Here is a 22625-nt window from a genome sequence, read left to right as displayed (position 1 = left end):
TGGGAAATGATGGGGTCATAGGCTCTTACTTTTTTATTGTTAAATAAAGTTTTATTAGTTACTGATGAACAAGGAGTGCAGTACACATATAGGGTTATTGATGATCCGTCCAATTCTCTGTGAAAAATACAATTAGAGAGAAAAATTCCCCTAAACATGAGTTCCACGTTTAGCACCTTTATCATCAGCTTTTTGATCTAGGAGAGATTGCTTTAATTATCTAGGCATTTCTTTTAAAAAAGAAAATTCATTTAATTTTATGCATATGAGTGTTTTTACAAACACACGTGTCTTGTACTACATACATGCCTAGTGCCCACAGAGACAAGAAAAGGTTGTTGGATCCCATAGAACAGGTGTTACAAACAGTTGTGAGCTACAATGTGGGTCATGGGAAGTGAACCCAGGTCCCCTGCAAGAGCAGCCAATGTCCCTGACCTCTGTGTCATCTCTCCATCCCCAGGTTTGTATTTCTTAAGCCAAGCAAAAAGAAAGAACTGTTTATCTCAAGGAAACGTTCCATTCCAAATGCCTATAGTTCTATCAATATGATGGCAGCAAGAGCTGTTTTTAATTTATATTTTAAGCAAATATGTAAAAATAATAAATGTTTAAAGCATGGTATTATATTCTGATGGTCAAACATTCTCTTAGGGCTTCAAATGCCAATTATTTTCTTCACGAAGCAATCACCTTATCCCTTTACAGCGTGGAGCAATGTTCTTGATTTAATGGCCAGTTGCTATGTCCCCTTTGTTATCTCTACAATTAAAGAAGCTGTAAAACCAGGCCATGAACCAGTATAGATGTCTGAACCATGAATAAGTGATGAGGCCCCTGTCAATAGACCAGCTGCTGGGCAGCACTTGTGAGGTGGTCTGAATTATTAATGCCATACCACAGCTCCCATCAATGACAGTTGTCGGAAGAGGCTCACAATGTCTGTCTTTTAATTCCGGGCTGGCCCAGCTGTCTTCCCATTATTATGTTAAAAAATGACCTGTAAGGGCAAGAATGATTACCTTGATTCTGATTATTGTTCTGATAAAGAAAAGACAGTTTTTATAGGTGAACAATTTCCTAAGATAGTCAAGCAACCTGAGGCAACATCTCTCATTTGCTATTAAGATATTCAAATCTCTGGAGCACCACATTTGAAAGTCTCATGGGATGGGTGTACTCACTGAGATTCTAGCACCTCTGTGCATGGTGGTGTTTGAGCAGAGCCTCTGCCAGCAGTAGAGAACCCTTGGTGGAGCTTACCCTGAATTGTTCAGGGTTGGAAGTTTCGAACCAATGGTCTCTTACTGTGATAAGATTGGATCCAAGTTAGGTCAGATTGATTATCTATCTTGGAAATCTGGAAATTACTTTTGGAGATGTTTCTGTTGACTTAGAGTCTTTAGTATTAAACTGTCTGGCTATGGCTCTAGCTAATTCTTAATAAATATTCTGAAATCTTTATAAAATATTATTTTTCTTTTTCATGTAGCTTGATCACCTTTCTAAAGCTAAGACGGTTGTAAATAAATATTGAGCATCTTTTTGTTCCTTTCTAAAGTTAAGAAGGTTCTAAATAAATACTGAACATCTTTTTGTCCCTGTCTAAAGCTAAGAAGGTTCTAAATAAATACTGAACATCATTTTGTCCCTATATATTTTGTTCTCTCTTACTCTCGCTTAAAATAATCATTTTTTCTGTATATTTGTGTAAGTCTGCATGAATATATGTGCACTGTGTGCATGGAGGGGCTTGCAGAGGCTGTAAGAGGGTGTTGGATCATTTGGAAGTAGACTTACAGGCTGTTATGAGCCATTATGTGGGTGCTGGAAACTGAACCTAGGTCCTCTACAAGAGTAGCAATCTCTTTTAATTGCTGAGCCATCTCTGCAGCCTAAATTTTCCTTCTTTTCTCCCCTCTTACTCTTCTTTCTCGCAAATAAAAGGAAACACTATATTATAATTCTGTAACATCTAAAAATAGTGTCTTTTTAAAATTCAGACACAGTTCTGCAGGACTTATTTTATTCATTGGTATTACGAACATTTATGGTGATTACAAGTTTGCAAGCTTAAGTTGTACCTAGTTCAATAGTTTCTTTTTTTTTTTAAATCAGAAAACACCCAAGGAAGCAAATCTGTGTCCAGAGGCTTACAGTTATTCAGAAAATAGAGACAAGATTTCAGATTCCTGATACAGTCACTTTTAAATAATGCCATTTTCTTTTTTTATTGGAAGATAGAGGGAAAAGACTATTGAGAAGAAATGTAAAATATTTATACATAAATTCCAGAACACTTAACTGCATTCACTTGGCTATCACAGGATCCAAGAAATAGCACTGTACCTTGCTTATCTTTAAAAGGATGACTTGTCAGCAGGAGAGCTGAGGTCAGACAAGAAGGGACGCACAGGATTTTACTGGATATCCATAAATCTTTGCTGTTGCTTTTAGACAAATGAATTTTCAACAAAACACTTTCAACTCCTTAGGTGAGTCTTTCAGTGGCAATCCAATGTGTGACCAAGTAACAGGTGAGGTAAATCGAGGGATAAAAAGTTTTAGTCGATATCAAGGCCCCTGCTGACACTGGGAAATGTAAACTTCCTTGGTCTGGAGAAAACAATTGTTTGAAGGAGCAGGTCCCAGGCAAGCTCAGCTGTAGGAACACGTGGGGCCCTGCTGGAGGCTGTTGTGGAGTAATCCTGTCCACTATGCAAATGAGTTTCTCTCATGGTTGATAAAAAGCTTATTAACTGATAGCTAGGCAGGATTTTCAGGGCACAGAGAATGCTGAGAACAAGAAAAGCAGAGTCAGAGGAGTGCCAGCCACATGCAGAAATGAAAGAGGGGCAAGGCCACATAGTAGAATGTAGAGTAATATAAATGGGTTAATTTAAGTTGTACAAGTTAGTCAGTCACACGCCTGAGCTATTGGCCGAGCATTTATAACTAATATGAAATCTCTGTGTCAATTATTAGGGAATTGGCAGGCAAGAAAGAAAAGTCTATGTGGGGCTGAATTATGCAGTTACATATTCCACATTGTCTGGAGGTCAGAGAATCTGAGCAACATTCAAGGCATAATTTGCACCTTGCACACAGGAGGTGGTCACCTAGCTCTTTGATAGTGAAACAACCTGATGCCATCCTAACAAGTGATCAGAATATGCTAGTGTTGTTCTGCTCCTTCTATTGTAAATTAGGAGGTCGCTTGGGGAAGAGCATAGACAGGATGTTACCTAAGTCATTCCCCACAACCTAGCAAACAATGCTGAGTAAGTTTGTGTTACCTGCCCCCCCCCCCCCCGCCTCAGTTTACCATGATATAAAAGCTGTTTGGAAACTAAACATGGGTGATTTTTCAAGATGTGATTTCAGGATTTGTATGATTCCTGAAAACTCCCTCCTGGTACTGTAATGTGAATTGTCCTTTATTTATCCCCACACCACCACTCTGGTATGAGAAATAATTTATGTCCGGGCTGGTCCCTGACCTATAGGAAGCAAATGCTTGAGAAGGTTTAGAAAGATCAGCCTTGCAGGAGGGAGTATGCCACCAGGAACTGGCTTTGAGATTACTAGTCCTCAAGTTATTTGAACTGCTTTGTGCTTACATCTGAAAATTCTATACTTCAGCTTCCTGGTCCTGCTACCGTGCCTGACACTTGCTTCCATGCCTCCAGGTTGTGATAGACTCTTATTCCTCTGGAACTGTAAGCTGAAATAAAATTTTCCTTCTGAAAGTTCCTTCCTTGATCATGATGTTGAATCATAGCAACAGAAAGGTAACTAATACAGAGGCATAAGTAGCTGCAGAAGGCAGAATCAGGAGGCTTTCCTCTCTATCACTTATCTTCCCTGGATATCTAGACACTGTCTTTTCTTCTAAGGTTTGGAACAGATTTTTGCTCCCAACTCATGTCTGAACTGAGAAAGAATTATTTAAATAAATGAATAGATTCTTGTTAACAAATATAAGCCTGGCATTCTATAAATGAGATATACAGTTTCACTGAATGGAGAAACATTAGTGGTCTAAATACCCAAGAGGTCCTGAGAACAGGACTGTCACTTTTAGCTCTATTATCTTCTCCCCACCATGTCCCTTGGGCTTGTACTGCTTTGCTTCTTTGGTTCTATTGTAATTACACACATGCACATGTATGCAGACACACACATATGCATATACATACACATATGTATACACACATATGCACATGTACACACATGTATGTGCATGCACACACACATGTATATTCAATATGCATACACATACACACACAAACACACCTGAAAAGTGAACTGGAAATGAACTTCCATACAAAGACACTTTCGAAGTGTCATTGCTTTAAAGCCAAAGACTTTGGAAAGGGCCATGATTTTGGTAGACACACAGTGTTAGCTGGTTGCAAAAAGGATTTTATAACAGTTGTGTCAAAGACAGCCCTTACAGTTCCTTATGTGAATTCTAGATAGTACTTTTTGCTCTTTAGAAGCAGACTCCTCTACTATTTGTGAAACTTTCTGCAAAATCACTGTGACTCAATCTGCAAATTTTGACATAAGTACAACTGCTTCACAAATACAAATATGCCATAGAATCTGATTGACCAACAGAGATCATAAACGGTAGCATATTTTAAGTTACATGATGATTTGGGGGACCCTAGAACTGTGAAAACATTTGTATCAGAGAATAAGTGTGCTGTCATTTTCTGAAAAGTTGACAACAAGTATAATTACATGGTCACATTTCATAGTGTTGATTTATAAGGTATCTCTTTCCTTAGAGAACATGTCCTTTGGGGATGTGGGTAGATGAGATATAATATTCTCTTCAGTGTTAAACTTTAAAAATGACACATGGATCAGGGTAGATGAATATAAACTAGCAAGTAAGGTTCTTTCCAAACTGACGGGTATGGAAAAAGAGTTCATTCCTGTTTATTTGATACTTTGATACTAAAAAATAAAATTATGAGAACTGATAGTTTGTAAAGTCATGGAAGCTTGGAAGAAAGAAAACTGTGTAGAAGTTGTTGGTGATTATCAAAAGTCTATACAGTATAGATGGAATTTCATATCTACGATCCCAATTAGGAAAATAATACAACACAAACAAACAAACAAGCAAAAAGAAAAGTATGTATAATATCATAACTGGATGTGATACTCATGTTTACTTTTGTGTCGATTTCAAGTCTCTGCATTACCCTGCCTATGAAGGAATGCATTAAGAGGGGAATAGACAGTGATGGGGAATTTGAGCACCAGCATTTCTAGAGAAGCATTTTTGTATTTTATATTAATATACAGAGTTTCAGTCAATGGTTCATCTTCTTAGGTTTTCACATCCTATTCTTTAACAATATCTCTAGACAATAATAGTATCGTCAGTGATGAGTATCACCTTGTGAGACTTAAACACTCCTTAGCTAGACCAGAAACATGCAAAGGTGTTTTTTTTTTTTTGCTCGCATGAAAATTCCTTGAAGCAAATGAAGAGAGGATATGACCATCATAATTAAACAGGATAATAGGATTAGACACAGCAGATAATGTCAGTGTTACCTTACACTACAAAGGCCAGACTGACATACCTCGCATTGGCGGGAGCTGTTGTGTTCAAGAATGAGAAAAGAGATAAGTTCAGGAGGAAGCAAAATGACTTCCGTGCTGTGGGGGAAAATACGACAAGAAACTGATGCAGTACGTGAACCTAGAAATAAAAACCATGAGCTCTGATAAATCATTATTTCTTACTGTCATGGGGAATTCTTTTCATACTCAAGTCCTGTGGGGAATTGATTCATTTGTTAAAATACTTCTAGAAGGTTTTGAAGACAGTAAGGGATCAAGGACTCTTTTTTTGTGTTTTCGGTGTTTTATGTCAATGTATTAACATACCGAGAACATTTTCATAGATATCATTTGATTTGATTCTTAAGGGTTAGATTTAAAATGCCCAGAATTTTGGATCTCCAAAAAACCCACTAATCTCATGTATATTTTCTTGCTGTAAATAAAAGGCATGGAAATCACAGACTTGGTGAGATTTGGACTTTGGGAAGCAGAGATTACATTTTGGTAAAGTGAAACCATATGACATGATGGATAGCCAACTAAATGCAATCTCTCAATGTCATCTGCAATAAGAACAGGCAGTCTACAAGTGCCAGTGTGAAGCTGTTCCAGATGAAGAATTGAGTCTACAAAGCTAATATACAGCACCACAACTCTTACTATGAGAGTGGGCTGTCAGCTAGTGACATTCACTTGCTCAGAACTTGAAGCAATTACACAAATTCTGGAAAAGTATCAAGTCTTTGAGCAAAGAATTTCAACAAAGTTTTAAGTTTATAATAAACTAAGGATATCTTTGTAGTTCCCCTTTTCTAATAAATGGTTGTTATCTTTTATATCACAATAAGAAAATCATTTCGAAGTCAAATCCAATAGCTCATATTATTCTATATCTAAACAGTAGGGTTTCCTGTGTTTTCTATAATTTATCAGAAATGTTTATTGAATGAGCCTTTCATAATTTTACCATCTGCTTTGCCTGTACTGCATGCTCTCATAGAACTCCAGCCACTAGAGACTTTTTTTTTGCTTGTTTACCTTCTGACAATGAAGCTGAGCATGTGCTGTTGCTCCCACAGAGTTGTGAAGTAGCAACCAATATACGCACCAGATTGGATGGAAGAATGGAAAATTATGGAATGATGGGTTGTAGGGCTTTTGCCAGGCAAGGTCATAAACTCATTCTGAGCCACTGGAACCTGCCTTTATGCGCTTCTCTCCCGGTTGTCAGAGGCACTCATGTTGATTTTATTTCCAGAAGGATAAACAACATCAAACTTACTTAGTCTATTTTCTCTTCCCAAGACTCCGCTGTGGCTGGAAGCAATGTACACCACCTTGCTTGGAGTTACCTGTGTGGCCCAGTTAACATGGACTCTAGTGAGCCTCAGTCTGTCTTCATGAAAGTTGCTTTGGATTTCAACAATATCCAAAAGTTATTCAAACCTATATCTGAAACATACATGCTTCTAGTCGTTTGAACTTGACTGGAAGTCTATTAAAGCCATAAATCGTGTCTCACACATCCACCCAGCATCTCGTGGCTCTGGTGCAATGTGATGGATAAAGTTACAATGAAGCGACAACAGTGAGGTCTGTAGACTCACACAGCGGGATTCCATTTTCACACTTTAGTTTTCATATCAGGCTAGTTATAAACCTATGAGTTAGTTGTCTTACATATAAAAAAAGGATTGTTGTCAATATCGTCTAGATTGTATGGAGCTGCTTTCGTAAAGCATGGTATCTATGTATGTAGTGTTACCTAAATGTCAGGTTAGCCACTCTTATTGTTGTTGCTTATATTTAAAATGAGGGCTGAAAGAAAGATATGACATAATCAAAACTGTTTTTGCAGGCTGATAGAAGTATAGTCAGCGACATGAAATATTTTTTGGGATCATTCAAAGTTTTATTTGGGGAAAGTGATTCTATAATAATGTGCAATCTAATTTAAATGTATTTCAGATTTGTATCTATGACTGTCAAAAACGCAAGGTTCCGTATTTTCATCTGCAAACTATAAGGGCATGATTTAATTAATCTCTTTTTCTCAACATTTGGTGAGCCCAGTGCTCACTATTACCAGTATAGATTTAGTAGGGCTGAGGTAGGTGAATGGGTGAGAGAAGGCAGGGCTGCAGGTAGGACATGTAGAGTCAGGAATGAGGGTCACATTAGAATGTCTTAGGATGCTATTCTCTGGGGACAAAGATATAAAACATAGTAATTGCCAATTAAGTAAAATTAAGTCAGTTCTAGTTGAAAGGATAAAAGAAGGAGAGAGCCTGAAGGACAGATGGAAAGAATGAAAAACACTCCACTCAGCATGAATAAACAATTGTCAAAGAACTGATTAGGATCCAAGTTAATAATTTACTACCAAATTGCATTTTTGTTTTCAAATGAAGTTCCCTGCTGCAGACTTCTTTGAATTAAGATAAGTCATTTGATTTTGAAAATGTATGAACTGTACTAGTAACAAATTGATAGTTCATGAAAGAAAATATTAAATTGAGAATACAGTTTGTGTGAGCCATATTTTCTCAAAGTGTGTACTACTGTTGCTTTGGTAAATAACATTTGATATTATTCTATCATATAATTTGATGTTAGGAAAATTATTTATTAAGTGTACTAAATCTTTTGAGTAGTGTGGCTATTAATGAGGATAAGTTTTTGTTTAAAACATACAATTTAAACAACGAAATTCATTTAAAAGTTAAATAGGTGTTTGAAGTTTTGAAGTTCAGTGAAAACAGTAAGCTACTGATGTTTGGGGATTTCTGGTTGAAGGTTAGACATGGAACAATCAATTCTGTTGATATTTTTCTCCTTCTAATGGTTCCAGGTCCCATTTTGACACTAGTATTGAATAATTCTAAATTATTTAGAATAATTTTGTACATTTTTTATAACAGTATAAGTGTCATACAGTCAGATCTTATGCATAATACATATGTCCCCAGTGCCCAGAATATAATGTTCACTTATAATTGTAGTTAAGTTAATGAGCTTACAATTACATAAGCTTAAGCAATCATGTTGAAACTCTAAAAATCACCCAGGGGATAAGTGGGCATTTTGTATATGCAGGAAACAACTCAATCTCTCTTGCCTGTCTGATAGAATCTCAATTTTCCATGCTTGTCATTTTGCTTGATGATGGTGCTAGTAATTCATTAAAAAGAGAGAGAGAAATAAAGAAAAGGAACACTTTAACAATGATAATTATATGTGAGACACATCTTTCACCATCCCGCCTTGACCACCAGGAAACCACAGACCCCCGGCAGCACCCATTTCTTCTGTGACCATAGTCTCTGCCACCTGGGGCTATCTGCAGGGCTTAGCCAGCCTTCCACAGCCTTCTGAGAATCTGCAATGAAAACCTGCTAACTCTATGGAGGGCTTGTTCCTGTGCTGTAAAGCTGCACCTACCAGAGATGAGCTAAAATCATTTCTGATACCCTATTTGCATATTAGCCACATAGTGATTTGATAGAGGAAGGTCATTGGTTAAATAAAAAGAAACTGCTTGGCCCTCATTGGTTAGAAGATAGGTGGGAGGAGTAAACAGAACAGAACGCTGGGAGGAAGAGGAAGTGAGCTCAGACTCCACAGCTCTCCTCTCGGGAGCAGACGCCTCAGAGAGATGCCATGCTCCCAGCTCCCAGGCAGACGCATGCGATGAAGCTCCAACCCAGGATGGACATAGGCTAGAATCTTCCTGGTAAGCACACCAAGGGGCGCTACACAGATGATTAGAAATGGGCTAAATTAATATGTGAGAATTAGCCTAGAAGAGGCTAGATAGAAATGGGCCAAGCAGTGATTAAATGAATACAGTTTGTGTGTTGTTATTTCGTGCATAAGCTAGCCAGGCAGCTGGGGTGCTGGGGACGCAGCCCCACTGCCCTTATTACTACAGTGATTGACTGTTCATCCGGTCCAAAATCTGTCAAGTTGAAATAACAGCAGTGATCTGAGTGCCAATCCAATAGAAGTGAGACTATGTCTATGCCAAAGGACATCAACAGCAACCTAACCCCAGATGCTTAAGTCCATTGCAAAGATATGAACATGACAATCAGAGACAATGTCTCCTCACAACCTTAGACTTCACAAAGTAATATTTCCTGAGAAAAGAAACAAAGGAGGATCTCTGTTTAGAAATTATAAACATGATCAAGATACTGAAAGAAGATATGAAAAATGCAATAACAAGGATTAGGAAAACACAAGCAGCTGAATAAAAACCAATTCAAGATGTTAAAGCATTTGACAAATAGGTAGAATTTTGGAATAAAACTTAAAGTGAAATGAAACTTGAAAGTTTCAGGAAGCCAAATAAAAAGGATGGGTCAAGTGGGAGAGCAAATACCAGAGCCTGAAAGACAAGACACAAGACTTGAATCACTCAATGAAACAAGATGACTAAGGAGTTCTATAAAAACAAACAAACAAACAAAAACACAGAGTCATAGCTATAAACAAATAAGAAGCAGCCTGGGTCAAAGATGGAGAAAGTTTTTTCAATAATATAAGAAAATCACCTAATCTAAAGAAAAAATATATATACTAAATTGTAAGAGTCAGAAAGAACAACAATTAGGTAGAACCAGAAATAAAACTCCCAGGCCTCACATAATAATCAAAACACGAAATGTCCAGAACAAAGATGGCTTTTGAAAGTCTCTAGAGAGAAAGACCAAGTAATAAGATAGGCAGACTCATCATCAAAAGAACCAAAAGATGACTTTTAATGCATACTTTAAAAGCTAGAAAGACTCTCTTGATGCCCTAAACGTTCTGAAAATTTACAGTTGCCAGTTCAAGCTACCATATCTAACAAAATTATCAGTCACAATAAAAAAAGAAAAGAAAAACTTTCCAACTTAAATGTGTGTTAAAGGAATTTATCACCATCAAGTAGATCTTACAGAGGATACCAGAAGGAACATGTTACACTGAAAAAAGGAATAAATACATTCAGGAGGTAACAGGGAAAAATAACATTTTAGGTAAAATGATTAAACAAATGAAGACTAAGAAAACAAACTTCACAAACCAACAAAATAACAGAACTTAATAAACATCTTTCAGTAATAACTTTGAACATCAATGGTCTTAATATCCCATTAAAAATATAGACTAGAAGATTGAATGAAAAATCAGGATCTATAATTTTCTGGCTTCAGGAAACATACTTTACCATCAAAGACAGAGAGTATCTGGAAGGGAAAGGTGCACAAGAAATGGAACCAGAAATCAAATAGGAGTTTCTATTATAATACTCAATATAATACACCTCAAACCGAAACTAATCAGAAGACATGAAGGTGTCTTCATGCTGCTCAGGTGGCCAATGTATCAAAAGACATTGCAGCTATAAGCATACATGCACCAATCTCAGTGCATCCAACTTCATAGTGAAAATATTTGGAGCCAGGTCAGTTTAGGATTTGATAATGTGTTAGGAAGCTTAAGTATAGAATTAAAGATTAGGTCAAAATAAGCTGATTTTCAAGAATATCTATGAATTTAATTTTCCCTATGAAAATACATAGTATTATTAAATAATATCAGTGAGAAACTATGACACTGGCTTATTTTGATTCAAGGTTGGTTTTGAATTCAAAGCTAAAGAAAATCAACCAGTGGAAGTTTTACAGTTCTTTCAAAAGCAACATTTTGTATTTCATTTTTAAATTGTGCATGGAGAGTTGCCAGCATGTTTGTCCATGGGACATGTGGGTGCAATGACTGTGGAGCTCAGAAAATGTCATCAGAGCCTTTGGGATTGAAGTACAGATGGCTGTGAGGTGCCATGTGGATGCTGGGAATCAAACCATGGTCCTCTGGTAGAGCAGTCAAAGCTGCTAACCATTGAGCAATCTCTCCAGTCCCAATAATATTTTTTTTTTTGATGTACAGTTTTAAAGTACTTAAGTGCATTACTTCTTTTGTAATTTTCTTAGGGGAAAGTTGATTTTGACATGCTTATAAAACTTCTCTAATTTTTTGTGTTTCAGGAGTTTTTATACATTAAATTATCTCCCACTATGCTACAGAAAATTAATCTCTTTTAAAACAAGAGTATTATAATCGGGGATTTTAAAAATAGATTTAATCTATTAACACAGCCTTACACAAGGGCATTGGAAGAAAGCCTTGGTGTGCAGATACGGTTTTGAATGCTGTTTTCTTCCTTACTTTACTAGCTCCACCATAAACTGGTAATCAGCAAAGAGTAACTAAGGCCATGTCTTCAGAGTTGAAGGCAGAGGACCAATGCCCTTTAACGGCGTTACAATGGTGATTTTAATAATTCTCTGTGGGGCCATGATGATACCCCCAGAAGCCTCATGGAGTTTCTACTCAGAGCTTGAAATGGTACAGAGGAAATGTCAGTAATTTTAATAACAAATCTCCAAATTTAAGTTCTCTGTTATTGTTCTTTAAGCAGCTAGCTATTGTCCTCCTTTAAATGCCAGCAATAAACAAAAATAACATGTAAGCTTGCAATAATAACGAACAAAATGGTAATCTTATAGACAAGCAGCTCACAGCATCCACAGAGGCTCAGCTGAGTCTGGCTAAGTGGCTCTTGTCCACCCTTAATCATGCACGCCCAGAACGCAACTTTTCTACAATGTAAAAAATATTTGGCTGCTATACAGAAAATCAGAGTTTTGTGTTTGGAAATATCAATAGGAACAAAGATCAGGTTTTCAAAATACTAGAAATGAATATTGCATTGGGAATAATAAATATTTTAATAAGCACAACCTAGAAATTTTCAAAAGGAGCAGAGAATTTGAGTGGAGTAGAGACCATGGAACCAAAGCTGCCCACAGGCATTTTCTTTTTCATAGGGAGGAACATGGCACTGTGCTCTTTTATAGTTTGTTTCAATGACATATTCATGCTGGAATTGTCCTCTGATTTCGTTTCTCCCCAGCAGTTGTATACAGTGCAGAATAATTAAGGAGGAAAGGATAAAAATATAGTTAACAAGTATATGTTGGAGTAAAACAGTCAAAGAACAATAGAAATGGTGGGTTTTCCAGTTCACTGATGAAAAGTTTTCTTTGGGGGAGATACAGGGACCATTATTTTATGTGTATGTAGGAAATAGGACTATGGATGGAGAAGATTGGAGGAACAGCTGGTGCTTTGTCACGAAGTACTATCTCTATGCTTTCATTATTTTTCGTTATTTCTTGAAATGGAAATATCACTAGGGGAGGAAATAGATCAGATTACAATGTTAGAGTTCTATCAGATCTCACATCCCTCCCATGGAGAACACTGGAAGAAGGCTTTGTGAAATTATACTTTGAATATAAGATACTCTGCACACAGACTCACATGTCTGAGTACGTGGTCCCTCACAGGCAGGAGGTTATGTTATCTTTAAAGTAGGGGGCATAGCTGGAGAAATTGGACCATTGGACACAAGACTTTGAAGGTGTTAACTCATCTGCACTATCAGGCAATGGTCTCTACTTCCTGATCTACTAAAATATAAACAAGTCACAACCCAAGCTCCTAGCATCATGGACCAAGTCATTTCATCTGCCACTTCTTCCCCGCATGGTGGATTGTGTCCTTGGGAACTGTGGTCAAAAATAAGTGATTCCTCCCTGACACTATTTCAGGCATGTATTGTCACTGCAAGAAGAAAATCAATATCCTATAACAATAAGGACATGCAATTGAAGAAAGTAATATCCTATAACAATAAGGACATGCAATTGGAGAAAATAATATCCTATAACAATAAGGACATGCAATTGAAGAAAGCAGCAAGGGGAAAGAGACAGGAAACTTGTCCAAACTAGACAAGTTACACAGTTAAACTGCTACAAGTTACACAGTTTCAATCAGGAATGTCTCAAAGTGGCATTATTAATAGAAACTAAAAACATCATTGATTACTATTTCCAGGAGGTAGATCTGTTGTGCCTTATTATAGTTCAGCAACATGGTATACACATGTATCATTTTTAACATATGATTTCCAAACTTAATGCTTTATGTTGATATTATTTTCTGTACACATAGCTGGTAAAACAATGACAATATAGTTCATCAATTCATATGCCAAGTAAGTTTGTAAGTTACTTAAAAAGTAATTCACAATTGATGACAGAAGCTAAAAAGAAATCTCACACTAACTCAGAATTGAGTATGATAAAGGGTTATTTATTTCGGGGTAGACCCACAGATCATAATCCTCTGTTTGAATGGGGAATAGCCACTGAATCCCACAGCCAGAAGGCAAGACAGATGGGCATTTTACATCAGCATTTATAGTATAAAAAGCCACACCCAAGTGGGCGGGTAACTTAAAGGCTATGGGTGGTAGAAATTCTTATAGCATCTGCCACTTTTGTGTAAATAAGAGTGTTCTAAGTCTAATACAAAATTATACACAATAAGAAAAAATATCAAAATAACAAAAGAAGAAAAGAACCCTAGTCATCCTTGCTAGTTAGCTGGGAGAAAAAGAATTGTCCAGTTTAAAAGTATGATTTTACTCCTAAAGAGTTTGGAATTTTTAGATAACGAAAGAATGAATGGGGCCCTAATTCATTTCCCAGGGTCATTTTTTCTTATTTAATACACTCCAGTGAACATTTGATTACTGTGGACTGGACAAGAGATAAAGGCTCCAAACATCAGAGGAAATGAAATAGTCATCTCTGGCCATAGATAATAAGAGGCCACCCTCAGAATTTGAATGGAGAAACCTCACAAAAAGGTATATATTTAACATATTTTGTGGCCATGTTGTGTAGAAATAGTCCAGTACAGTTTAGTTTCCATCTGGGTTCCATTTTAAAGGCTCCCATAGAGTCCAAAGCTGTCTCACCTTGTTGTTACGTGATCTGGCCTGTGTTGTGGGCCTCCCAGCCCATTTCATGGTTTCCCTCTCTCTTTCTTGACTTCAAGTTTGAAAACCATGTAAGAACTTTTGTAGTATTAACCTATCACCATGACTGGCACACAATGAAGAAGAGATTTCAAAGAAAACCTGGCAGGTAGAAGCCACGTATAGAATAAGCAAGAATCTGAAAGAAAGTGCTCCGTGAGAGTGGTAATCAGTCAGAGGAAGAGTCTTTCCCGGCTGTGTTTGATCAGTGAATTACTTCCCAGATTTTCAATTGAAGCTGTATGAAGAGAATTGAATTCAAAGATTTATACTGATTGTGAGGAACTGAAAGAGCTGAACGTGAGAGGCAGGAGTTGCTGAGTGATTACAAAGGTTTATAACAAAGACAGCTCATGAGAGGTCGACAAAGAGGAGACCAAGTGGCCGAGGAAAGACAGAGCAGAACGAGTCTACACATAGGTTAACTATAGAGGAGGTAAACTAGGTTAGGAGACAGAAAAGGAAATAAAGTGCCTTTGAAAAAATAGAGCGAGGGGAATGAAGTGGAAATCAGTGTGCGGGGCTTGTAGTCAGGATCTCTCTCTCTCTCTCTCTCTCTCTCTTTCTCTTTCCCTCTACACACACACACACACACACACACACACACACACACACACGGAAAGGGTGAAGGACAGATGGAAATACTGACTAAGAAGACCATGAAGGGATTAAGAGCTCATGAAGTCCCCACTTTCAGTGGTAACAACCTTCCTCACACAGAACAGAATTTTGTGTCCTCATGTCTTTCCCAGGGAAAGGACTACTGTCAAATTAGATATAAATGACCCTGTTCTATTTTCAAACAAGCTAGTGTCCAAGTCAGGTTAAGAACTACTCACTCAAAATCAACCAGGTATTAGGGATCAATTTTAAATTATCCAAAAAATTGACTTAAGAATCCAGATATGGGTCGAGGGAAATTCTACAGTAGTGGCCTACCCTAGGCACAGAGGGCACATTTGAAGGCAGGGAGTATAAAAGCCATCCTAGAATATCCTCTGAAAATTTCCCATGGGAAAATACTTCTGGATTACTTATGAATTAAAACCGGTAACAGTTACTTCATTGTTCCTGTGCTGATTTCATTTAAATGTGTTCTCTGATTAAAACCCCAAGGCATTGGTGGAACAATTAAGAAATAAATAGTTTATAGGCAACACATTATCCAAGCCATAGGTAATGAGTTAGGAATCTTTGATGATGATGATGATGATGATGATGATGAGATGCTGATAAGAAATGCTCATTTAAGAAAACATGTCCTAGATTGTAACACAGATCCCAAGTGAATATTTTTGTTTATGTATACATGTGAGCTTGCACACTCAAATACACACACATACATATACTTACACATATATAAACATTAATGCTCACACATAAACACACTTATATACATGCAAACATACACACATGCATTTATTCACATATATGCACACTCACACATATGTCAACTACAGTCCATTTCTGAGCACATAAGCCTGGTTAAATTATTAGGTCTCATAGCTGACAATGTGTGAGGCCTAGGACTTAACTTTTCTGAGCTTTAATTATAAAAACAAGAAAATGATTGTAATTTTAGCTACTTTGTGGTCTTACAAGTCACTAGAAGACTTAGGTATAATGTTCTAAAAATATTTTTACATTTCATTTGTCTTTAATATCTTTCTTTTTTTCCTTCCTCCCTCCCTTCCTTCCTTCCTTCCTTCCTTCCCACCTACTATCTGTCTATATGGAAGCATAAAATATAAAAATCCTTATCATATATTTCCCAGTATGTTACTTGTTTTTCTTTGCCACTGTTAATTGTAATTTTTATTTTATATATAATCAAACTTTTTTTATTGAGGAATATGTTAAGATTAAAAACCATACAAAATTATTAATAAATAACTATACTTTATAAACTTATCATGGCCATGTGTTCTACACACAGGAAGGTCCCTATGTTCTAGAATTAGAAACAATATGAAGAGGGACATTGGTAGTCAGAATTCTGAGGCCTTAGGGAGCACTGCCACCAAATGGGCATTCCCTGCAGGATACCCTCTTTTCAAAGGTGAGCAGGGACACCAAACATGATGCAACACACTCCAAGGACTGGTCACTAGACAGAGCCCAGTGAAGACTTTGCAGATAAAATCAGCTCTTCTAGTGAATCCAGTGAGTAACTGTCCTGTGTAAGCCTGACCAGGTATTTGCTAGTGGATGATTTGCACATCAGAGTTTCTGCTGGGTTCAGAGGAATCCATGACCAATAAGCATGAAAAAAAAAGAAAACAAAAACAAAACAAAGCAAACAAACAAACAAACAAAACCAGGACCATGGGCCTTCAAATCATGAACAATGGAGTCTCCCAGAAACATGAAAGAACTTCTAAGAAAATTCTATCATAGCCCTACTGGCCTCCTGGCTCTCCAGTTTGCTCAGAACGTGCGCATTGAGCTAGCTCACCTGTGCCAGACAATCACACAGAATAGTCATGGTGAGCTGGTGCTTCCGCAAGCTGCTAAGAAGATGAGTACCACATGAAAGAAGAAAAGAAAGGGGTTTGAGGTGAGGTGGCATGCACAGGTTCAAGACATTTGTCCCTAGGACCTCCATCTGTCACCCAGTGACTCCTCACCCCCTGCACACATGGCACCGTGGAGATACATGAGAAGCACAGTAAAGACAAAGAAAATAATATTGCCAGTGCCCGTACGTGGGGACTTGAGCAAGGAACTCTCTATAAATATTAGATTAAAGAGACATGAGCGGCTTTTACCATTATAGACCGTAATAGAATTTGATCAGCTAAATCCCAGGGCTTTATAAAGCACAAATTATGTAAACAAGCTTAATGGCTTTTTGATAAAACTACAAAGCCATTTGTATGAAGAATGCAAGAGGTGCTTTTTGTTTGGACTCTAAACCTCATGCACAGAGCACAGATGCTTCTTACTCAAATTAAAAAAGAAATAAGAAGTTTAGTACAAAGACTGGGGAGATGGCTCAGCGAGTAAAAGGCTTGTGCAATTCTGACAACCTGCATTCAGATCCCTAGAACCCACTTAAAGCTGGACCCAACAGCCCAGTCACCTGTAGTCCCAGCGTGCCTCTCTAGACACTTGTAGGGCAGGCAGCCTGGCTAAGGCAATGGCAAAGAGACCCTGTCTCAAAGAGGGTAATATACAACATGGATTAGAGGATAAAATCCCAAGGAAACCAGACTGATGAGTTCTTTGAGAAGAGATTTATTGAAAACATCAGTCCTCCATGTCAAATCCGCAGCACTTGATGGGTTTTGTCATTAAGGACACTCTCTAACGTCTGAGGGGGGTAGCTCAATTGATGGTTTCCTCCATGTATTTATGCAGCATCTTTTCCCATTTCTTCTCTTATGCCATCATACTTCCAGAGTCCTAGCAGCTCTCCTATGCCACACTTCCATTACAGCACAATATCCAGCACGTACTTCACCATGATTCAAAAATCACTCTGTAGCCCTCCACATGGAAATCATTCTCTAGAATCTTGACCATCATTTCAGTCTCTACAGGGTATCCCACTTATCTCCCTTAATACTGACAGATATATTTCTCTCATCTTTTTCTTTGATGCACATATGTGTTCATATGTGGGCACACATGCAGTCATAGATGCCATACAATCCTGCCTGTTTATCTGCTGTGACCCTTCCTTTCCCCTGCCTCTTAGCCCTTCTCTCCAGCTTATTAACCCACTAGGGGTTTAGTTCTTTGTCACGAAATCCTTTCATGCCGTGGGCCATTGATTTGTGGGGCTCTTTTCTTTCCTCACCTTTTTTAGTACTTTATCTCCTTTTATTTCTTAAGGTTTGTGTAGCAGGAACTATTTTTCTCAAGGCATGAAGTGATATATCTAGACTTTATAGGCTATCTCCGCCTGGCATCCCTACCTTGTCTTTACAACAGTCCCTGGATATGGAACAGCACAAGCAAACTGTCATGGTATTATGTTTGGTGATGAATACCATCTAAATGCCATATAGAACATTGTATTTCAAGAACAGATGATGAATGACAAAGAGCTAAATGACCTTTATAGAGTCATTCAGCATGTTTAAAAACATGAAGTCAGCAGGGCAGCGGTTAATCCCAGCACTCGGGAGGCAGAGGCCGGCGGATCTCTGTGAGTTTGAGGCCAGCCTGGTCTACAAGAGCTAGTTCCAGGATAGGCTCCAAAGTTATCGAGAAACCCTGTCTCCAAACAAACAAACAAACAAACAAACAAAAAACCCCTGTAAGTCAAGATTTTTCAAGCATTCTTGGACACGTCCATTTTTATAACTATCAAGTTCAGAAAGTTGTACTGTTCTTACTGCTCAGACTGTATTGGGATCCTTGGGTTTATCATTATGATTCTCTATCCCAAAGATATGGATAAGGTGGAATTTGTAGTTCTGATAATCATCTCGCTTCAATGCCCAGCAAAGCATCTTTCTGAAAATTAAACTGTGCTAAGTTCTAGTAAGATTAAAATGAAGTGCAACAAGAAAAGATCAGAGGACATTGACTAGTTGGCCATTGGAACAATTAAAACGTCCTGTTAGCTGATCCCTCTCTTGTGCACACCAGAGATTTCAGTGTAGGAGAGAATTTAGGGGATACCAATTCCCTTCTATGGTCTTCTCTGCTGGGCTTCCACACAGAGGTCATGTCCAGCCCTAGCCATTATCCCTTCGATTCTGTATCATGCCTTGCTTCATGATACTGCAAAAAGTTCTCCACTGAGTCCTCGCTGCCCATAGTGCTGTTTGCAATTTTAAGTTTTAGTGGCAGAAGTGTATTTCTACTTGAAATCTTTAGAGGTGGAGATAAGACACTTGTTTGGAAATAACAGAAATAGAAATCCATAAATGATTTTGAAATATATATCCAAGAATCATTGGTTTCAAATAGATTTCAATTAGAGTGCTTTTAAAACAATATGAATAAATTACTTCAAGAAATAGGAAAATCTTACCCAATTGGTTCTTATGAACCCAGTATATTAATTTTTTTTCTGGGGATTTTATTACTTTTTTGTATAATAATCATGGTTGTAAGCAGTATTTTCACTAGTAGATAAGAATGTGGAAGCTTAATGAATGTTAGTTAAGGTGCCTATGATTACATAGATGGTGAATGTTGGAGCAGTCACATACTACTATGTAGATCACTGTATTGCCATTATCCTTCAGTACCCTAAGTCTCAGCAGTTCACAGTGAGTGCTGGTCATCTCTTGGAGTCAGTAATGATAAATGGCTCAAAGCCCCTTCTGGATTTTTGGAGCGCAATATTGCTGCCAATGTCTGTTAGAAATTTCTCTCCCATCTTAGAGAGTTTGCATTATATACCCTGCTCTGGGAGCTTGCAAGAATCTACAATCTCATTTCCCTGGCCTGAAATTTGATATGGAATTGAAGAAAAATCAGGATCTCTTCCTAAACAAATTTCATGAAAGCTTTGTGTAATCTTCGCAATTGCCAGAAAGGGATCTGAATACACAGAGGATACCCTTCTACAGAGAACAGAGGAAGGTCAGCAGCGGCTCATAAGCCTTCCCCAAATAGAAGCAGGGGGAGACTGGGCAGTGATACATTTACCCAGCCTAGGACACTAAGTGAGGTGACTTCACATGCCAGTTCTTTCTTTGAAGTTAAGTTTTGCCATTTTACTTTCTTGGTTTTTCCTTTACATGTTGATTTTTCCTCAAAAAATGTTAACTATCCATTGTTTAACTCAAAGATAGACAATTTAAAAATATTTATTTTTATTTTATTTTATGTGCATGAGTGTGTGCCTACATGTATGTGTATATGCCTCATACCTATGCAGATTAGAAGAGTCCATCATATCTGTTGGAACTGGAATTAGAGACAGGTGTAAGCTGCCATGTATGTGCTGGAAACTGAACCCAGGTCCTCTGCAAGAGCAGCCAGTGCTCTTAACTGCTGAGCCATGCATGTCTCTAGATTCCAAAGGCAAACTTTCAAGAGATTACTGTGTCAGAGTTTTCACGGCATGTTCTGGCTTAACAAGCCCAGCAAGATTTACCTTGTTAGAGGTGTGGTGAGAATATAACTCCAGGGCAACACACAGTCAGGGGACTGTTATTCTCAGCATACAGAAAAGTCATCTTCATCACACATAAACGTGACACAGTTACCTGTCATGTTGCAATAAACCTTCAGAGGTCCCAGAGGTCCGCTGCCATCGGGATCTATCCAGTAGTAATTTGACGTCTGGCCAAGGTGTTTGTAGGCTTCACAGGAGGGCTCGTAGATGGCTGGAATGAGATATCCACATGAGCAGAGCACAAAATAAACGTCTCTCTAGCTCAGAGCCCCCGTTACATGCCCAGCGCAGGCACACTGCTGTGTGAAACAGTTCTTTCTAGAATGAACACTCTCTTTCTCCAAACTTAAATTCCTGACTTAGCTCTTTCTTTCTAAGTCTTTCTGACCCTAAAAGCTACTTATATAACTTTATAGTCGGGGAAAGAATAGATCTAATCGATAAACTATTAAAGAACACATGTAATGTGTGTTTTTATCGGAATACATGGCCCTTTAATTCGTACTCGTTTGTAGCAATCATCTTCTTCCTATAAGGTACTTTATTTTGAAAGATTGCAAATAATTGAACTCTCAACTAAGATAAAGGAGATTTCTTTCTCAATTTTTGTATCCCTAATATAAATTTCCTTTAATTTGCGTGGAATTTATAATCTCCTTGTGTCTTGGGCATAAGGAAAGCAAGTTTCCTAAGTTTGTTACAGGTGCTTTAACTATATCAAAATTTAGTTTGCGTAAAAAGCCTGCATTTGCATAATTAAATTATAGGTTCTTTTCCATTGTTTTCCTTTTCCTTTCCACGTCTGTGACACATTTTCTTTTTTGTGAAGAGACTGCACCTGTTTTCAGAAGTGCAAAATGGATATTTACATATCTCCTAGGTTGTAAAGCTATTAAGTCAAGTTTTTTTCTTTCCTCCAGCAGCTTCATACTGACATTTGTGAGAAATGTGAATAATCCCAGCACAGGACAAGGAAGCATTCTTGGTGAAAACGGATTTCACCCAGACAGACTTTCTTGTACAGTGCTTCTAGGGCCTGCTGTGTGTGAATTAGGAAATCGGGCGTCTGCGTCTCAAGCATCCTTTGTCTTATCTTCTACCAAGCTTTTCTGCCCCTCTTCATCTGCCCATGGCTCCCTCTACCCAAGGAGAATAGGTGTTCAGCTCTCTTTTGTTATACCAATGTCTCCACTCTCAGTCAAATGCTTCAACATTTCTTCGATTGACTTGTCCCTTCTTCCTTCTGCAATGAGTTATAATGCACAGAGTCTCTGCTACATGTCACACTATATACCCGTCCATGCAGATTTAGCTGGACACAATCCAGACTCAAGACCTTTGGAGCAGGATTTGATTGTTGATTACATGGGTATTGCTTCTGCTTCAAGTGCTGTTGAAGCAGGATGTGGCTAGAAAAGTAAGCAGAACCCATTCATCTTTGCCCCAGGGTAACCATTAATAGGTCCACTTTCAATCTCTTAAGTGTCTACACAGTAAGCTACATGTTCTCTCTAATTGTGAATGCCATGCTAAGTAAAATGCCGTAATAAAAACCAGGGAAAATGTTTTTTAAATGTCCAGCAGGAAGATGCTATAATTAGATATAGGCTTAAAAATCAAAACTCCATGCAGTAAGTGGTAGATTGTAGGGGACTATCAGGCTGTTGCTGCTACTGCTGGTTGGAAGATGACTGGCAGGTGAATTAAAACAATGTGGCCAGGGATAAAGTTGGCAGGACTGAGTGCAGCAGTTCTGAGGTCAAGACAATGTGGAGGCCAGTTGAACAGAAGTGAGTAGGAACAAGTGCCGCTTAAGGGTGATCTGAAATTATAATCTCTGAAGACAAACTAGACACCTTATTAGTGACAGCATCTCTCCAGGTTAAAATTTAATGTAAAATCCTTACTTTTGAAAAATTCACACATGTATACAATGGATTATTGTACCTATATTCTATTCACTCCAACCAACTCCCTTTGTGTTTTCCCCAACATCCTTTTCTCAACTTCATC

The 22625-nt window shown here is 37.9% G+C and overlaps 1 protein-coding gene across 2 annotated transcripts in view; it reads right to left on the bottom strand.

Annotated features, from left to right (window-relative positions):
* Cntnap2 (contactin associated protein 2) overlaps positions 1–22625 on the bottom strand; it is a 2078180-nt gene that overhangs the window by 787566 nt on the left and 1267989 nt on the right. For both annotated transcript variants that reach the window (XR_005972587.1, XM_041635058.1), the window contains exon 12: positions 20704–20823. Coding sequence is in view for 1 of the 2 variants with exons in the window: in XM_041635058.1 (XP_041490992.1) it covers positions 20704–20823 (120 nt within the window). In the remaining variant the exon portion in view is untranslated. The remainder of the gene's footprint in view (positions 1–20703; positions 20824–22625) is intronic.

Source organism: Microtus oregoni, unplaced genomic scaffold (genome assembly GCF_018167655.1).
Source record: "Microtus oregoni isolate MIOR12 unplaced genomic scaffold, Mior012 000046F_ref0000063, whole genome shotgun sequence".
In the NCBI taxonomy this organism is placed as follows: Eukaryota; Metazoa; Chordata; class Mammalia; order Rodentia; family Cricetidae; genus Microtus; species Microtus oregoni.
This window is presented reverse-complemented; position numbering and strand designations above follow the sequence as displayed.